This window comes from Macrosteles quadrilineatus, unplaced genomic scaffold (genome assembly GCF_028750875.1).
Source record: "Macrosteles quadrilineatus isolate MER2022 unplaced genomic scaffold, UCM_ALF_1.0 Scaffold_7__1_contigs__length_78375512, whole genome shotgun sequence".
Taxonomy (NCBI): Eukaryota; Metazoa; Arthropoda; class Insecta; order Hemiptera; family Cicadellidae; genus Macrosteles; species Macrosteles quadrilineatus.
Genome location: NW_026542600.1, coordinates 14,299,458 through 14,319,418, shown reverse-complemented (window position 1 = coordinate 14,319,418; position 19,961 = coordinate 14,299,458). Strand labels below are relative to the sequence as shown.

Here is a 19,961-nt window from a genome sequence, read left to right as displayed (position 1 = left end):
ATATGTACCTTTACAGGAGGTGTAAACATGCAAATAGGACAGTATTCACCGTCTCACCACCCTGGTTGAAATTCAATATTTACTTTCCTGATATTTTGCTATCCATCCTAATATTTTTTAGTTAATGTAAAATAAACACACCGCTACCATTTACTTATCAAACAACTTTTACCTTACCCTTATCTAGGCAAATGAAAAAAAACACGGCTTATTCAGTTATTTATTTAATTATTTTGTAAAGCTTATGTTTTCAAGCAATTGATCATAATAATTAACTTTTTATTTTAGTCAAACTTTTCGGTTTCTATTGAAAAATCAAATAGATTGACTAACAGGTGAAACCCAAATTTCTAGGTTGTGGAAAAGAAGGAGAGGGTGACATCATTTGCTGCCATGGATGAGATGATACCTGATGGGAGGGGGGTTTTACCCTCCCAGACACAAACAACATGCCCAACACCAATTGATATCCTCAGGGAGGAAGGTAGGCCGACCAAGGCATCAATAGATATATTAGTTTAGAGCGAATCCCCAATTTAAATTTTGAAATATTACTTATTATGTTCATAGTGGTCTACCATCAGCAACAAATTGTACGAATTGGAAGCTCCGCCTATATAAAAGAAAATATAAATTTAGATGCATGCTTTGTAATTTTTACAATTATGTTGTCTGGTTTTCTTGTAACAGCAAAAACAATCATAGTGAAGCTGCCAAAAATTTAACGGGGATTAAGTTTAGTAAACTTGTTACTAATGTTATTATTATTCTTCATCCTTGCCATATGTGTTTATTTATCATCTAGTGCACACATTGTAAAAGTTGTAAAGCCTGGCAAGAAATATAAATATTTAATATTAAATATTAATATATATTAAATATTATTTAATATTTAATTTAATTTTAATTTACAACTGATATTTTTGAAATCTCCAAGTGTTAACAATAAAATCATGATAATTGCCCTTGATCATTTTAACATCTAGAACGTTATGATTATCTCCTGCAATAACATTGACATCTAAAATTATTTATTTTGCATTCTTTGCAGATGTATTTTGCCATTGTGATCCCATGTCAAAAATTCACCCTTGAAAAGCTTGGATTGGTTTTATTCTTAGACTTAAAGCTCAATTACTCGAGATTTTAGGTTAGAATTAGCTCGGTTCAAAACTCAAACCAGTTGCACAGCTCTAAAAATGTTAGCATATTCCAATTAAATAAATAATTGTAAAGTGCCAATTCCTGGTCGGAAACAAAGTGTTTGAACCATTTGACATCAGGTCAGATCTTGTACTGGTTAATGATGCTGAAGGAGTGATTATCCAAGTAGATACTTACTTACTTGATACTTGATAATTTGATACTTGAAGTAAGCCCGTTGGAAGTGCATTCGCATCACGGTTGTCATAGTTTTGGGTTGATTCTTGTCAATTTCCATATATTACAAGGTTTGTCAATCAAAAAGCTTCTGCTGTTTACATTGTCGATTTCTTCTACCGGTATAAATGGTTGTTTATTGTAATTTTGTTTTTATTGTGAGCTTTTAAAAAGAGTTGTTCAAAGGTTTAGGTCATATACTGTGTTTATTTTCTTTTTATTTGTTAAACCAAATGTTACTTTTTTTAAATGAAGAAAACCACTTAACATCTTGAGTTTCTTCCCTAGCATAATCTTTTTAAGCGTTTTATACTTGAAAAAATTTACAGAGGAATTTTATTTTTAAAATCCTCCACCTAAATTTTTTTGATCTTCCCAATCCTTATATTTGAACAAAGTAGCCCATTTTAAAATATATTTTTCCTAAATTTTCAAATCACATAAATTACAGTTAATTGTTTTTAAATGGAACTAAATCTTAAATTGTTTTGGTTTTAAATACTTCAATTATAATATTCAGAGAAATTTGTCTTATTTACCTAATGTAAATTTGTAACTAATACCTTGAACAAAAATTTATTTAGTAAATGGATCTTCAATTCCTTTTGGTTAATGCAGATTCTCATAGAAGTACTTGGGAAAGCTTAGCGATCACATTTGGCGTGTTAATTAAACAAATACAATGCATTTTGAGTTAGTCATTAGAAGTTTGGTTTTATGACTTTTTATTTAACAAATTGTTATCAGGCAGTATATATGAAAATTGTTCATTTAGCTAATTTGTTTTGTTTTAATCTGTAGATGTTTGTAGATTTTTCAAAAGGATTCAAGTTTGGATAGTTTTATTCCCTGACAACATCTTACTAAAGAAAGCCACTTACTTATGGGTGCATAAAAGTCCATGTTTTAGAGGTTTTGCTTTATTTAATAAATTCTTTTAATTAAAATGTGTAGCAATTGAAAAATAGTAATTGAAGTAGTAATTGAAAACTTTTAAGCAACATTTACAAATTTTGCAAAGAGAATCTCCTCAATGTGGGATATAGAAATATTGAAACATTTTTATCAGTATAAGGAAGTCTTGATAAGTTTTCAACAAGGTAAAATTTAATCGATAAAGTGTGTTATAATTGGTGTGAAAGTATTTTGGTTATAGTGCCTTAGTGACTTGTTTGAGGTAGTATGAAACGAGTTGCTTTTATTTTCTTTGATTGAAATGACAGTTGATTAAAACCTCTCTCAACCTCTAGATAGTAGTGCAGTGATAGAGACGTTCAACAGTTTGGACACAGAGCAGCCCCTCCCCTCACCACCACCTGTTCTGACAGTGAAGAGTCCGGAAGCGCTTAATGTTACCATAACTCCCAACCTGGTCAACAAACTACCTGAACCATGTCAGAGTTACATTATGGAAACTTGCGAGGTATGTTCTATACACATTTATTCTGTAGGTTATAGTTATAGCTGAAGCTAGGTAATTTAGTGGATTTATTTCTCGCCTAATTGTTGTTATATTGTTAATCCCAGAAAAAGCTTAATACTCTTTTTGACAGTTTGAAATGGGTTATTTGTCTATGATCTATGACCTTGATTAATTGGTCAGATGGTGTTGGTAATTAACAAGGTTTACCTGTAAAAATTATTTATTCTTATCTATGCACTATAATTGTCTTTGTCTTGTACAATTATGTAGATATTTTCCCCAACTAACACAAATATTTCCACTCATATTTTTTAATGCAGCTGCTATAGGCTGCTATTTTTTAATGCTCCATCAGTTATAGGTAACAATTAAATGAAGGTGAAAGTAACACAAATACACACTTAAATAAGATAGAAATAGTAGTAACATATTTTCAAAATTTGGTTAACCCTCGAGGAGGCACTTACCAGTAAAACAGGAGAGGGGGTATACGGAGTTTTATTCCGCATCACTAAATATCATAAATTTTACCCATTTTACTTGTTGTTATAACGAAATATTATATGAAAATGTTGAATAACCTAATCAGAAATCTAATTTCTTTAATATTAACATTATTTGTTTAACTTTATACAAGTAGCATTTCAAATAATGATATTGAGCGATTTTCTAATATAAAGGTAGGTATGTTACGAGAGAGGGCCCATGCGGAGTTTTGTTCCGCAATAATGCAATTATACATATACATGCAAACAAAATATATTTGACAATACTTATAAATTAAATAATACATTTAAACGTGTTTATAATTTTATATGTATAAAATATACACAAAGTTTGACAATAGCGCATGAGGAAATAAACTCTGCACTAAGGACTTACGTGATAGGGCGCACGCGAATAACCTCCGCAAACTGACATCGCGTCACTGAATTGCAACTGACAACCAAATGAGGAGGAATTCGGGGGTAAAAATAGCTTTCCGGCGTTCCCAGGATGGGGTGTGTGAAGTGTAGAGCCGGACACGATTGCCGACACCCATTATGCATATTTATATTAACAAAAACTACAAGTGCGGAGGAAAACTCCGCAAGCGCCTGCTCAAGGGTTAAAAACTTGGCAGACAGAATCCGAATGTTTAGATTCTCTGAATAGCCTATAGCATGAGTTATAGTAATATTTGTGGTAGGTGTGTGGAGAGCGAAGTGATAACATTGAACAGCACAGGGCCACAATGGGCCACTACAAGTGTCATGTGCTGCCACAGTGTGCTGGCTTTGTATTTGCCAATAAAGGAGAGCTCATTAGTCATCAACACCTGGTGCACGGACTCAGCCCCACACCTCAGCAACAATCCCTGCAGCAACTCCAGCAACAGTCCCTGCAGCAAATGCAGCAACAGTCCCTGCAGCAAATGCAGCAACAGTCCCTGCTCCAGCAGATGCAACTCCCGCAACAGGTTAGCACTTGTATTTAAATTTTGACTATTTAATCGCAAGAACGATTAAGTGAAGACAAATGAAACGTCATGATTGTGTTTCAGAGTAACCACTTGTCACTGCACTTGTCTTCCCTCACTTGGCATTTTATAGGGGATGTCATTCCCTACAAGAATTAACTTCTTGACAAAGAAGTTTTCTCAAGAAGTTTTATTCTTGTAGGGAATGACATCCACTATCGATTTATAAGTAGGTAGGTAAAGTTGAAACATTACAGTGTACTTTTCTGGATGAATTTTACGTTAAACTATCCACCAAATAAAACTGGCTTAAAAAAATTAAAACAACTATGAACAGCAAGAAAGATGTATTGCAACCCATTAAACCAAGTTGATTGCCATTATTATTTGGATAACGCTGACCATGACCAACTGACACAGCCAAACGTGACTGAGCTGTGGGATGGCTATGAGTTAAAAACTGAAACAGTTTGCCAAAATTTACTATTGAACAAATAACAAGATATTTTTCTTTGTAAAAACCAATTGTTTTTAATTGCAAAGGCACAGGTGCTTGAGTAAAAAAATCTAATAATTATGAATTTTAACAAAAACAAAAAAAATATTTATACACCAATACCAATACAAATCTGTTACATAACTACTGTCTAGCTGCTAATTTTAACATGATTGTTTTCCCAGGTCCAATTATTGACAACGCCTTATGGGATATCCACGGCACCCCCCGCCATGGGTACATCTCCACCAGCCATCAGTCCCTCTCTAGGCCCTCTCTTGTACTTGGTGCCCAGCGGAGTCACTTTGGCATTCCCTGGAGCCTACCCCTCCACTACCAACACACCACAGTTCGCCATGCAGACGCCCCCCTCCACTATACAACCGGACGGTAATTACATCTTGCAATCAATCTGGCCAGTGTTCAGGGTACCCACTCGATGGAAACCCTTGTGTTGTAAACTTCATAGATAATGATGAACTTATTCTGATTTTATAGGTTAGAAGTTAAGGAAAGGCCAATTGGCTGAGGATTATTATGTAGCCACCTTATCTAGTAGATAGAGTCCAGGTTAACTTTTGTAGCACAAATAAAACACACTAAAGTTCCACAACAGTGCTGCAAACTGTGGTTTAAATTGAAATCAAAACCCCTGCTGCTATGTACATCTATAAATACACAAACTCACATATACATTAACCCTCCGAGTGTTAAGCGTTGCGTAATCGACACACACCCGCCGTGGTGTTATGCGTCGCTTAAGCGACACACAAACATCGTTTACGGCGAAGGCTCTGGGACTGACTGAATCAGATTGAACTGGATCGAGATTGGTATCGTTGTTTTCGGCAGATTCTAAGCTTTCTCCTGATGTCTGTTTCTAGACGCTTTTCATTTTAGTTCTGAAAATATTGTAGCAGACAGATGTTGGCGTATTTGTAAACAACTTGGTTAACCTCGCACCGATGACTGATGTGTTTTATTACGTTTATTATTGTTTTAGTGTTAAAAATAAAAAGTAGTGATATACGTGGGCATTGTAAGAAGATTTAAGTGATTTTGAAGGGCTGGTTGATGCTCCTGAAGAAGTATGTAGTGATATTGATGTACATGATCCACAAGATTCCTAGCTATGGTTAGGCTAGGCATTCTTTGCTAACGCTAAATGTACAAAATCAGTTTTTCACCTATAACTTATTTATTTGCAAACCTAATTTCTTAAATTATTGTATTTTTGGAATCCTCATAAAATTTAGAACAAAGTGGCTATTCTGAAATATTTGTAGACCTAAAATTATTATAAATTTATTGAGCGCAAACATAAATTTTTTCATTTATTTTATAATTTTTTTAAAATGTTAACCCCACAAAAATTGTTGAAAACTTTTTTGTAATGTTTTATATATTACATTAAAGCCCATAGTTTTTCAAACAAAATAATATATAAAACAGTATACTTTAGAGTGTTTTTAAGTTTCTAAGATACATTTTAATAAAACCCTGCGATTACGCAATAAATGGGCGGACATTAAGACCTTTACTATGGACACTTGGAGGGTTAAAAGTTCAGTGAAAAAATGTGAAGCTAGCTGAAGGAAGGGGTGGGTGGATTATCTGATTTTAAGGTTAGGAGGGATTCTTGAATCAGCAATGTATTGGTTCGAATAAATGTAGGTTTACACGTTTGTACCAAATTTCATCAAAATAGGATAATTTTTGCTTGAATGATCGTGCTAACAGACACAAATATAAACACATATGAATTTGAACGTATGGTGTTTTTGTCCTCTGGGGACCTCAAAATGAAAAAGTAAATCGGTCCTGGGTCCAGATCTTACCATGAGACCTAGGGTAATAGCTTATTCCTATATGAGAAATTGCTAAAACCACAACGTATAGCTGAAAAAACCCTGCAAATGTGTCAAAACACCCGTCACCACGGCGGCGGCGTGCGCTTGTTTTTCAAGAATTTACCTGGCTTTCTCACCTTTATCAATATCACAAAGATATGTAAATGTGACTGTTAAAATTGTGCAAACTTCATTCAGTAGGGATGGACAGTCTCACAGTATTGAATACTTCATCTAAAGTGTTTTTTATATACTCTAGGTTGAGTAGTGATGCTGAATACAAATTCTAATTTGTCAGCTATGGTTGGCTAGGAGCTCATAAAAGTTTTATCTCCTTGTTTACAACTTCCTTAACTTGGTGATGTGACATGTATTATTGCAACCCAAACCCATTTAATATTTTATCATGGCAATCATAGTTTTATGATGGCTAATCAATTTTCTTATGGTAGTAACTGCCATTAAAACTGTGTAACTAATGTAACTAACTGTAACTAAAAACTATTAACTAATATGTAGTCTTATTCATAACTTAAAATATGTTTGTATTCATATTTTATCTGTCAATCAAAAGCATTTTTGGATGCATAATATTTAAGTGTTGTATTTTATCATTTGAGATTATTTGCTTGTATTACTGTATTCTGTTTTGTTTATTTCAGCTTAACCTAACCAGCAATGGTTTTATTAATACTTATGAATGAGGTCAAATGGGGTGAAGCCCGTGGGTAACAGCTAGTTTTTTTAATAGCTTATTTATTGCCACTGAAAGATGGTGATAATTTTGAGACTGATAAAAAATGACACTCAATTCAAGAATGTATTGAAAGGCAATCTAAGCTAATAAGTGACACTCATTGTAGTCCAAATTTTAACATTACAGTTTTTTTTGTTTTTTTTTTTAGATGTGAGTTAAATTACAACTCCTTTGCTTGAGTTTATGCCTTATGGGACGTTCAAAGAGTTTATACTTACAACCGACAAAATAGACAAAATATTTAATTACATTCACTCTAAAAAATTGAGCTATCAGTGTTTTCAGATTGTACATATATTTGTACATAAGGCTTTTAGCAAAGTTCCCTATAAGGGAAAGTTTTTTTTTATAATCATGGAGATTTTAGTTTTACATCGTGATTGTTTGACAACTACTGTGCAGCTTATCGTGTAAATCATTTTATAAGATTAATATATTATTAATTATTAATTAATTATTATTAAGAATAATATATAAATTTAATATTATGTCTGAAAACTAAATAATGACACATATAGTAGTTAAAAAATACTTAATTGTAATTAACTATGTATCTATTGTTTAGGATTGCCAGTGCCTGTTGCTTCGCCCACTCTACCAGCCGGGCTGGACCGGTCTATCAGTATATCTCCTTCTGTCAAAACAGCACAAAAGCGGGCCACCCCCTCCCGTGCTGAGAGTGAAGCCAGCAAGAGAAGGTGGGTTGGTTACAATCATAGATCTTTATATAATACAACTGGATCAAGTGCTGAGCGTTGGGATTTCGAGCGGGTGGAGTGAGGGCGGCGACCCTGGTCCGCGTCCGTGATGCATTCATAGTAACACAAAATCAACTGAGTGACAAAGCCATAATACTTCTCAAATCAAATCTTTAAACATAAAAATTACGAATACTTTTCTTTACGGCTCGGCATAACCATTTATATGTACGTACTCGTTTTGAAAGGAATGAAAACGTTTGTTTTAATTTTATTCAGATTTTCATGGTCTTTAGAACGAGCTCAAATGTCAGTAGTGGCACTAGGGTATAGTGGTGCGGGTAGCTGCAGTAGGTTATAATATAAAGATCTATGGTTACAGATAAATTGAATCATAATCATCATTGTTTCATTTTTTACATACATTTTATTCAGCTCTTACAAAAATCTTGCTTGGAAATAAGTCAAGGTAAAAAACCTTGTTTTGGAAAACAAACTCGCTGGGTTTAACTAAAACACCCCTTATTCCCAAATTTATTACCTATTGGCAAAACATGCCAATGTCTATTCCTTATCCGTTTAAATATACGGTCTACAAATGATTCCCTAGGTAACACAACCTTTTACTACTCTGTTTTATATTTTACTCTTCACTAATTTTTCAAAGATGACGCCCTACATTTTTCTAAAAAAAAAAATATAAAAAATATAAATTTACTTACTACCTTTTTATTTCACATCCATACTTACACTCTATAATTAATACTGGGCTACTGTAAACTTAGTGAATTTTTCTCTATAACTTAGCCTTAATTTGGGATTTTTGTGACAATAATTTTTACGACAAAAGTTTTACAGAAGTATTTAAACATTTAATATTTTAAACACATTGTTTGTGTTGTAGTCGGCAGGAGAGTCCAGACTGTATGCTGGTTGAGGATGGGTCTGCTCCACCCAAGGTTCCTAAATTGCCCAGTGGCATCTCTCTGACTGTGCGCGGCTCACAGTCACAGAATAGCGGGGTCGCTAACATCCTGGCCTCTCGAGGCATCACGGTCAGTAGGAAACTTGTCATAAAGGAATGTATCCACCACATTAAGGTGGATTCACTATGATGTAAAATTTGCAAAAATTAAAATATCAATGATAATAGATAATCTAATGCAAATACAAATAAAAACTAAGAATGATCCATGTATTCAGCGTTCAGATGAGTTGAGACACTTAACGGATAAGTAGAGAGAAGAGTAAATCGAGAGATTTGAACAAACAAAGCTTAGTTCAACATCTATGATGTTATAGACTATTTATTGTAATAATAAAATATTGATGCTCTAAACAATTTTTCTCAAGGCCCCTGGATTCATACGTAGCAGTTTTTCTATGTCTCTTTCAACTATCCCTTAAACTACTCGTTCAACGATACCTTAAATTGTTTACCCATCTAGATATTTTTTTTCATGATTTATTTGATCAAAGAATTTAGTTTTGAAAATATTTCAATTGTAAGATTCCTAGGTGTTCTTCTATTCCATAATTTTTTTAGGTTTTTAGTTTACTTCTTACTTTTCAACCATTCAAAGATTCTAACAATTAAACTGGGTAATTTAATTTGCTCTGGAGGTTTTATTAAGACTAGGTTGTACACATGATTTTTATTTCTTTTAGGGAAAGTATAAATTATTGTGTTTGTTCAGGTGACTCCGGCAGCCAATGAGACCCCCCCGCCCCCTGCGCCTGCATCTAACAGAGCGAGTGTAACCACTCAGGCTGTCACTACACTAAACCTCAGCTCAGAGGTTTCTATAGTTCCTGCCAGCCAGTCCTCTAGAGTTAGTACATCTCTGCCTTAATGATATAGGCCTAGCTTAAAATTATCATTTTGCCCTTAATGTAATTCTCCGCTGAAGAAGACTAACTCCAACAGTCGTGTGGACATTATCACCATCTCCCACGATCGTGAAAAAAACACTAATACGAGGGCTATCCAGAAAGTAAAGAACGTTTCGTTATGAGATTTTTTTGGCAAAGGAATTATACAAAGTTATACAATTATCATAATCTATGTAGTATGTACGACTCCGTTAAACTATATATGGGCCTACTTAAAATTTTCATGAATTAAGACTCTAAATATATTACCATCCATGTTTTCTGCTACTATCTAAAGACTATTAGGATAAATAACTGCAGGGAATTAAATTACAACTACAATATGTGGTAAATTACTATAGTTAAATAATTATGGACAAAATGTGTTTCAGGGGCAATTCACGGGACCTACTGGCCGTAAGAGGGGTAGACAGGTTACCTCCACTGCAAAACCTTTGATGGTAGACCTAACTCAAGACTCAAGTAGACCTTCATTTCGACGACGGTCGCAGCGCACCAATCTGGCAACTCATAAACTGCCATACAAGTAAGATATACATATAGTTGACTTCGTTTCTATATTAAATTTTTATATTATATTCTAGCACTCTGAAATGTCAATGTCTTCTCGTCAAAAGCTTCAATCATAATTTTATTAATTAAGATGGGTGGCTCACTCCGTAGTACAACAGACTATAAATCTGCGGCAGCGTTGTCGTGAGTTTGCGACCCATGGCCTCAGTGCCTGCCACTAAATTTGAAGATAATAGTTCATTCTTGCACTGTTAACAGCTTTACCTTTGATTGGCTGGATATGTTCCATCATTGACTATGTAGTGTGTAAATAAAGTCCTGCACAAGCTTAAGTGATGTGTCAAAACCGAATCTAAAATCTCAAAACCATCAAAACTTAGGAAAAGTTTCGGTTTTGAGATTCGACCACCAAATTTTGAGATACAAAAGTTTCGAAATTGAAGATTTTGACAGTTTTATTTTTGAAACTTCTGACATTTTTTTGTGCTATTGTAATTGTTTTTAACACTGTTTCCAAACAAGCTGGTAGCAGCAGAGCAAACATCACCATTAACAGGAATGAAACAAGTAAATTTGATTCTTAACTTCAAGGTATCTTAAGAGGCGGTCGGATAGAGACCCGTATCCCATATTCTGCAGGCATCACGAGCAACAACACAGTTCTCCCAAAACAGACTTTTGTAATAGTACCACCCTTGGCCACCAGTTTCGTGGCTGTTGCATAACGGGATCTGAGATTGTTGACAACCCTGTGTTACCTAAAAACTTGAAATGATCAACTCAACTACCCTCAGCCAGTGTCCTTGCCCTTGTCTAATGTCCCACTGCATGTTTCACTTTCACTGCTTGCTACCTTCGCTCACCCACCCTTTGCGTCTCAGCAGGTCTCAGTTCACATATACAGTGGTGTTTGGTAGTCAGTGTCAAATATTTTAAGGCATTATTATGCACGCAAATTGTTTTTAAAATATGCAATTTGGATAGTTATATCTCACTCCTACTTCCGGCAACAGCCATTTTTAGAATTTTCCAAATTTCTTGACATTGCCTAATAAAAGCTCAGATTTCTCAACTTTTAACCTACATAATGATATTTTCAATGGCATTTTTAGAATTTTCATTAAATTTTATATCAAAACACGTATAATATATTACAGCTAAACCCATTTAAAAGTTTTTAAATTTGACTTAAATAACAAATCTTTAAAAATCAATAAAAAGGCCGCTACAACTCGCTTAAGAAAATTGTTTATCATGCTGTGTTAAAAACTGTCAAACAGTATAAAAAACATCTCCACATTTTAAGCTTTAAAATGATATGCAATATGTGACATGTAATGTCAGCCTAAGGGGAAAAATTTGTATTAATCATTAAATTAATCATTCTTCACTAACTGCACTCTGTAATTATGAGAACGCATTTAGTAAAAGTTGTGTGCAAAAGGTATCTGTATAATTAAGTATTTCCCAAGTAAACTTGAAAAATTTAATACTGTAGTATAGTACAGTCAAAACTAGTTGTAGTGCTTTGAATGCCTCGTAAAAGTAGTGAAATTTATAAATACACACTTTAGTTGGAATTACGAAGATACTGATCATATGTAATTAAGAATATTTCTACCAAAAATCATGGATAAGCTGCACCTTAAGAATCTTAAATACAGATTATGTCTGATGCATGTTCTTGATGCATATAGGCCTACTGCACACGTAAATTATTTTACAAGCAATTGATTTAATGGGGCATATATTTATTCGACAAACTTAATCGACAAACCTATCTAGGTTTTTGCAACACACCCTATCTTCAGTCTTTGATCACATAGATTTTGGTCAAACTTAAATAAAAAGTAAAAAAAAAAATAAAGTAGCACTCCTCTTCATTACACTAATGAGGTAAGAAACTTAGTCATATGGATTTTTGTGATGAGACAGACCCTTTGCATGGGCAGCCAGATTCTCTGATCTTATACCTATCTTATTCCTTGTTTGGGCATTCCTTAATGGTGAAGTGTATACTGCGGATGTATACAGTGAAGAGGACTCGAGAAAGCTCTATAATTGACAGTAGTTGTACAAAAGTTGAGAGGAACCCTTTCCTATAAGATTACAGTTGAAGCAATAAAGAAAAGCTAGCTAAAGAACACGCAAAGTCAGGTAGTTTTAACCACATATTTAAAACTCTTAAGGTGCAGCTTTTCTATGTTTCTGTTTGTATTCAATTATATAAAAAATATTACCTTGTATTTCAAAATTTTTTTGTAAAATAACTTAAATTTTTAAAATAATGTTAATTATTTATTATCGTAATTACCTCTGACTTGTGCATTTATAAAATTCTCTATATGAACCTGGTATAAAATAATTCAAAGCCCTTTGACTATGCACTATGGTATTCAATATGTACTAAAATATTAGATTTTATTACTTTACTTGGGTTAAACTTTATTATACAGATACCTTTTGCACTTAACTTTCAATAAATGCGTTCTTGTAATTAATGATTGTAGTTAATGAAATAAATTATTAATTTTATGTTTAAAGCAATATTTCTCCCCTTAGGCTGTAATTAGGCTACATGTCACATATTGCATATCGTTTTAAAGCTTAAAATGTGGAGGGGCTTTTTATACTATTTGACAGTTTTTAACACGACTTGGTAAAAAAATTTCTTAAGTGAGTTGTAGCACCCTTTTTATTGATTTGTCAAAATTTGTTATTTAAGTCAATTTTAAGAACTTTTAAATGGGTTTAGCTGTACCATATTATAGGTGTTTTGATAGAAAATTGTATGAAAATTCTAAAAATGCCCTTGAAAATATCATTATGTAGGTTTAAAGTTGAGAAATATGAGATTTTATTAAGCAATGTCAAGAAATTTAGAAAATTCTAAAAATGGCTGTTGCCGGAAGTAGGAGTGAGATATAACTACCCAAATTGCGTATTTTTATAGCAATTAGGGTACATAATAATGCCCTAAAATATTTGACACTGACTACAAAACACCCTGTATATGTGTCTGTGAACACGATAACTTGAGTCATGTTTGTCCGATTTTGATGAAATTTGGTTTGAAGGTGTAAGGCGGTATAAACTTGAATGAGTTCGGGAACCAGCATGATCAGACCATGGGAACGGGGTTTTTCGGGGTAAAAATTGGTTTTTCTTATTTTTGACCCTCTAAACACAACATTTCCTAATTTCTCTACAGACTTTTCTAAAGAGCTTACAAAAATGAATATTTTGGTAGGCCTATATCAATGTGTTTTTGTACAATTATTGGTTACGGAGAAAATTAAAAAAAAAAAATTTTAATTCCCATGTTATTCTTATGAAGGATATTGTAAAATGCCAATAAGTGCCAAAGGCACTCTTACTAATAAAGTAAATACAGAAAAATGATTTGAACCTTGTTCGGTACTCTAGTTTTCTAGGAGTAGGACGCGTAAAATGACATTTTGGCGTCACAGACGGAATGACAGAATGGACAAACAGACAAACAGACAGACAGAAATTGAGATAAGACTCGTTTCGGATTTCTTAGGCTATGAAACGTAAAAATAACCAAAAACTGCATGATTCTAAGGATTTTGGATGGTTACTTGGGGCTTAGCCCGAATATTAGACCTGAAACGGGACATCGCAATTCCAAGATAATCCATGAGTCAGAAGCCGGCTTGGCAACTACGCAGTGCTGGTCCGGAGGGTGGATTTGGTTCCTGGAAGACCTTAAATCGTATATACCACTTTTTTATGTTCCACTGGACCTTGTTTTCTTACTGGCAAATAGTTTGTATCAAATCGTGTATTGCAGCAGCTATCTTTACACAGCGAAGACCATAATCAACTGTACTAAGTATGACTAAAAGAGACGTTCATTCTAACGGAACTTGTTTTTTTTTTACTGATGAATAGTTTGAATCGAACCAGGTGACCGCAGGTGTTGTAGAACAACTTTTATCTCTGATGTCAGTAATATTTTAATAAATAAATACACAGTCTGAAAATTTGGTCTTAGATTCATCCTGTGAATTAAATATCATCACTTGCTTGGCATTGTAATATATCAGGGATATAACGACATAACGATATTTATTTTAGTGGATCTGTGGCCAGTTTAAATGAATTGTATTTCGCGCAGTTTGAAAACGTGCTCTGCAGTCCACAATCGACTGTGCTGCCATCGGTCAGGACATCATCAAACTAGTACTAAGTCGGAAGGCACGGCTTTTTTGCAAGCTTTTACAAAAATATACAAAACTTAATGTTAACTATCGAAAAAAAATTTTCGTCACACTCAATACACTAATGAATATATGCTCTTTAATATGGCTTTTGAACTAGAATTAATTGTTCATAGTGCCAGTTATTTTATATTATAGCAGAAAGTATTGCAACTCCTTATGGGAAATGTAAGAAATTATTTATTTTATATTCGGCTTGTAATTAAAAATTATGATTTTTATATTGCACAGTCTTAATCCTACATATATTTACTATGTTTTGAGTGTGGGAAATAATTTTTGAAACACGGATAGACCAGAAAACGAGGAATTATTATATGCGCTCCATGTTAAAGTGACGGCCAGTGTTGGCAGCCGAGAATCTCTCTTTCATCACAATAAGGTTCAGTTTCACATCAATATTTACTAAACACAAAGAAATATTTACCACTAAATGTTCTAAACATTCATGTTTATGTTGGTGTTAGAAGTTAAATTAATTTTTTTGTTGGTTGTTTATGAACAGTTATGTTGTATTGGGTTTTAAGATTATCAGTCACATTCACATATTTATGTTATGTCACGTTCAGGGGTTTATCTCTTTCAGTTTTGATTGCATACTTAACATTTTATGATTATGTGTATTTTTTGTAACCTTAACCTAAAAAGTTTCGCGTTTAGGTTAAGTTTCGGTTTCGGTTTTGAGATTTGAAATTTCTGGTTTTGACCATCACCAACGGGCTTCTTTGAACGATAACAGATGATTCATTAAGATTTTATACATCAACACGATACCCAAAAGTCAATATTTTTTTTAGGAACTATCAGTTTTCTGTCATGTCATGAGGACATCCTGCTAGCAGTCAGAAGGAAATCTTAAATAGAAACATAAGAACAATTGAGTAAAATATGGCAGCCATTCAAAGATTTAAAATGGCAGATTCAAGAAAACTTTGAACGGCTGCCATTTTTGACTCTGTTGTCCGTTTGGGTTCAAATTTGCGGCATTGTATTCTGCTAGTATATACCTTTAATTCTATGTACATCATATGCTTCTGGAACGTTTAGGGTGCACTAATTGAAATAAAAGTACCATTTGGGAGTGAAATAAAACCTGGCCGACTACATGTTGACGGTTTGCTGTATTCTTGAGGACTGGAGAGCTAGGAAACTTTTGGATCGGCAGTTAAACGTGGAAGAAAAAGTGGTGTGATGGGTTGTAGCCAATCCGTGAGCTTTATTGAAATCATACAATATGACGTCATTGTCACCTGATTGCAGTCAGGCCACAATGCAAAACACATTGCCAACTCTTTTTTTACACAAATAATTATATGCTATCGCAACAATGATAAAATTATGGTACATTGTATAGCCTACACTACAGCTTCTATTTCCTTCTGACTCCTTGCGGGATGTCCCCATGATATGATAAAAAACCTATGATAGTTCCTTGATTTCCTTGGTGTCATGTTGATTTACCAAATCTTATTGATTTATTTGTTATCTTTTAGAACATATTAAAAATGTGCGAGACTTTATTTACACCCTGTATGAAAAGAACTAGACATTCCATTCTCATATCAAAGTTGTGGCCAGGTTTAGTATAGAAATCAACGACAGTAGAACTCCGATTATCCGAATCAATAGGGACCAGACCCCATTCGGATAATCAAAAATTCGGATAATCGGAGTTTTACCGGAATTCCGGAAATTTTAAAGAAAAATCCTCATTTTCGGTACTAAGTAAACTTTTAATTAATAATACTTTAAATCAGAACATTTTTACAGTTTACAATGCTCATAGTACAAGTGTTCTATACATGTTATTAAGTCAATAGTGTTTCATCAAAGTCCAAAATTGGCTAAATGTGTTTAATAACAATTCTTTGATATTTTGCAAAACTTATTACTGTAGCTTTACGTTTTTAAAATTGTTGAAATAAGCGATTCGGATAATTGGAGATTCGGTTAATTGGAGTTCGGATAATTGGAGTTCTACTGTATTTGAATTGGGTAACCAACTGTGTGTACTGATGTAAATTTTTTTGCAAATAAAAATAAAGAAAACTCAGCAGATTATTTAACTTAAAGTAGTAATACTATACCAATAATCCTGATGGAAACTGTTGGGGATTATTATTTTTAGTTGGTTAGTTTTACTGTAATGCAATTTAACTTTTATTAGGCTTCTTTGTTATCATGAAACTGATATTTAAGTTGTGACTATTAGTTTAAGTTTTCATAGAATATTGTTGGGTGTGCTTACCTAACTCTTAACTAGAATAGTACCAAGGATTTTTACATTAATTTGTTTACACCTTAAAAATTGTTTTTGTTTTATCATAATGTTATTGTAGTAAATGCAGTAATAGCTTTCTAAGAACCTAATAACCTAAATTTCAATAACTAAAAAAAATCATATTGATGGTTAACTTTTTTAATTGGAAACATTAAACAACCATGGCAAATTTGGAATGAACCTGGGATACCCAAACTGTGTAGTTATATACAAAGATTTGTACAACTTCCAGTCTAAAGTGATAATCTTGACGATGCCTGGTATGTTTCAGATGTAACCTGTGTAATGCACAGTATCCGACTCAGCAGGCGATGTTGCAACATAAACAAAACTACCACAAGGAAGCGCAAGGCTCGGAGATGGCCCTGCCTGTGGTGGATATGAAGAACCCTGCATCAATCAATAAACTTACATCTCTCGGCATCCGTCACTGTCTGGTGCTTTCACAGCTGACTAACTCGTCAGGTGGAGTCTTTGGACTGCCGATCGCAACAATTGACAATGCCAAAAACCCAGCAGTGTGCAATCTCGGGGCTCTGGGAGCGTCCAATGTACTGTCACTGGGACCCGCCAAAGCTCTTAGATAAAGTTTTAAAATGTTTGAATATTTTATTTCCAAAACGTTTTTTACTTTTTTACTTACAGATAGTTTATTGTTATTTTGTTTTCTCTAAAACCAATAATTTGAGGTCCCTCCCTCTTAAAGGGGAAGGTTGTGATAAATGAACAGGAATCTATGATATTTGTTACTTGAGAGATGTTTCTTATACACTGGAATTGTGTATATGACTACTATGTATTTAAATATAGACGTCTACCATGTAAATAGTAGTGTTGTTTGTATGTTGTCAGTGGATTTTTATTTTAGGTTTCATTATTACAATAATAAATTCATTATTATTACATTTTATGATCCAAACCTGAAAATAACTAGCCTTGAATGTTTTTATCCAAAATTGAAAACTGCTTTTGAACTGTTTTAAAGTACAGGCATACTTTTGGAGGCAAAATTTAATAAATGAAATATATCTTTGGCATTATGTTGGCACATGCTTTAATTTATTGATACATTCTTTGCAATTTCAGTTTTTATTTTTAAATTAAAATCAATCCAGTCATAATTTTCATTAAATCCATCACAGTAAAGACCACTTAACACCTATTACAATTGGAATTTAAACAGTATTTTTATAACATGACACAAAGAGAATAACTGGGTCCAAAAGGAAAATGTTACAATGATTGTACATCTTTAAATAACACTGTAATATATGCCTCGAGTTGAAATTGATCTTTAAGGCATCATAAAAAAACTTTACGCTGACAACAGATTGTTTCCCGAGTGAGTGGCAAATTAATTCTCATGTAAGGTCAAAAAAGACTGACTGTGAATATGTTAAATATCACACTTTGACTGTATTTTATGTATTTTTGAAGTGTTAGCTATTCCAACACACTTGTGAGATAGTTTGAATAGTAACATTAAAAGTTTCATTATACATTACAGAAGTTATAACTTTTAGTCATCTAAGCAGAGGTCACTGTGGATTTATCTCAGAGTATCTAATAAATTGTGTTTTATGTTTCATTGTGGTTCATTGAATCTGATTACATAACCTTTCAACCATTTGTAACTATTTAACACGTTCCCCCAGTTTGACTTGGTAAAAAAGGTTGTGCGTATTTGACACAAATTAGTAATTTACACCAGCAGTTCAGCACAGTCTGTCCGTGCTCATGTCAGCTATGCCGATTTTTATTTTTTTAAACTGGTGACAAAAAACAATGGGATGGAATGTGTAAATGAACTGAACTTCACACATTATGTAGTCGGTCAAACTCGTCAGTTTTTATGTTAAGTACTCCGATGTATGACTGTAGGTGTATAAGCATTCTGAGTTATTTATTTAAATTTGTGACTGCACCAATAATAAAATGGGAAATATTTACCATCGGCCTCGGATCAAAGAATTTTTATTCTATTTACTCTGTATTGCATTACTTAAACTCGAAACTATGAACCTCAAGTCTATGATACTGCAGTATACTAATATACAGAGTGGCTGAAAAGTCGACCTAATTTTAAATGTACATCAACTAAACATTCAGTAGCTCATACTGTCGGCTGATTGAACCTAATTTGATGCCTTTGATGGTAGTTCATATTGTAAACTAATTGCCTGCTTTATTATGGCTGGTATTTTAAGTATTGAGGAAATAAAATGACAAAAAATTGAAATGAAATGAAAAACGTTTATTTATCCCAAGAATCATAAACTAAAACAGAGAGTAGCTATACAACATTAACAGTACAAAGTTTCTAAAATAAAATTTGCCTTACTTATGGGATAGGCCTACATGGGCAGGTGCCTGTGCGTAGGCCTGGCTGTTATCAGTCTAAACAAATTGAGGGCACAAACTAAAATTGGGAAGATTTTGAAGCCTTGTTAATTTAACTTGATCATTTAGTGGATGAGAGAATGTCGGCGACGACAACCAAAGCCAGTGCAATCTAAGACAGGAGACATTGTGAGGGCGAGGGTGTCGAAGTGTCAAGAATTGTTTAGTCAGGGTCAAGTATGGTTAGGTCTGATCAAAGTTTCGGCCTCTTCATTGGTAATCGTGTGCAGTAAAACAAGCATCTGTTTTTTGAATTTCTGTATTGAGGGTAAACTAAAAATGTGCTGAATATTATATTTTTGAATTAGATTTCGATATAGAATCTGATCAACATAAAAACAGTTGGTAGTTAGAACTGACTTATGTAGCTGAGGGATAGATATTCCGACATTGTGTGAAAATCTTGTGAAGTGCTGATGTGTGACTGTTGTAAGGATCGTGTTTGAGTTTTTTAATGTGTTACTAAAGAAGAAACTGAATGGAAATATATGTCTGACTGGTAACACTCCCGTCTCACGGAATAGCGCATCAGTGGAGTACCTTTTATTAAATGAAATCAAGGATTGT

General features: G+C 33.5%; 1 protein-coding gene across 1 annotated transcript in view; it reads left to right on the top strand.

The window, feature by feature from the left end:
- The window catches only part of LOC128998804 (uncharacterized), a 35,263-nt gene extending 17,627 nt beyond the window's left edge, over positions 1-17,636 (top strand). The window contains exons 4-12 of the mRNA XM_054425161.1: positions 355-484; positions 2,631-2,803; positions 3,993-4,262; positions 4,944-5,148; positions 7,931-8,063; positions 8,968-9,118; positions 9,761-9,895; positions 10,328-10,482; positions 17,266-17,636. Of these exons, the coding sequence (XP_054281136.1) occupies positions 355-484; positions 2,631-2,803; positions 3,993-4,262; positions 4,944-5,148; positions 7,931-8,063; positions 8,968-9,118; positions 9,761-9,895; positions 10,328-10,482; positions 17,266-17,581 (1,668 nt within the window). The 3' untranslated portion in view covers positions 17,582-17,636. The remainder of the gene's footprint in view (positions 1-354; positions 485-2,630; positions 2,804-3,992; positions 4,263-4,943; positions 5,149-7,930; positions 8,064-8,967; positions 9,119-9,760; positions 9,896-10,327; positions 10,483-17,265) is intronic.
- Positions 17,637-19,961: the final 2,325 nt, after the last annotated feature.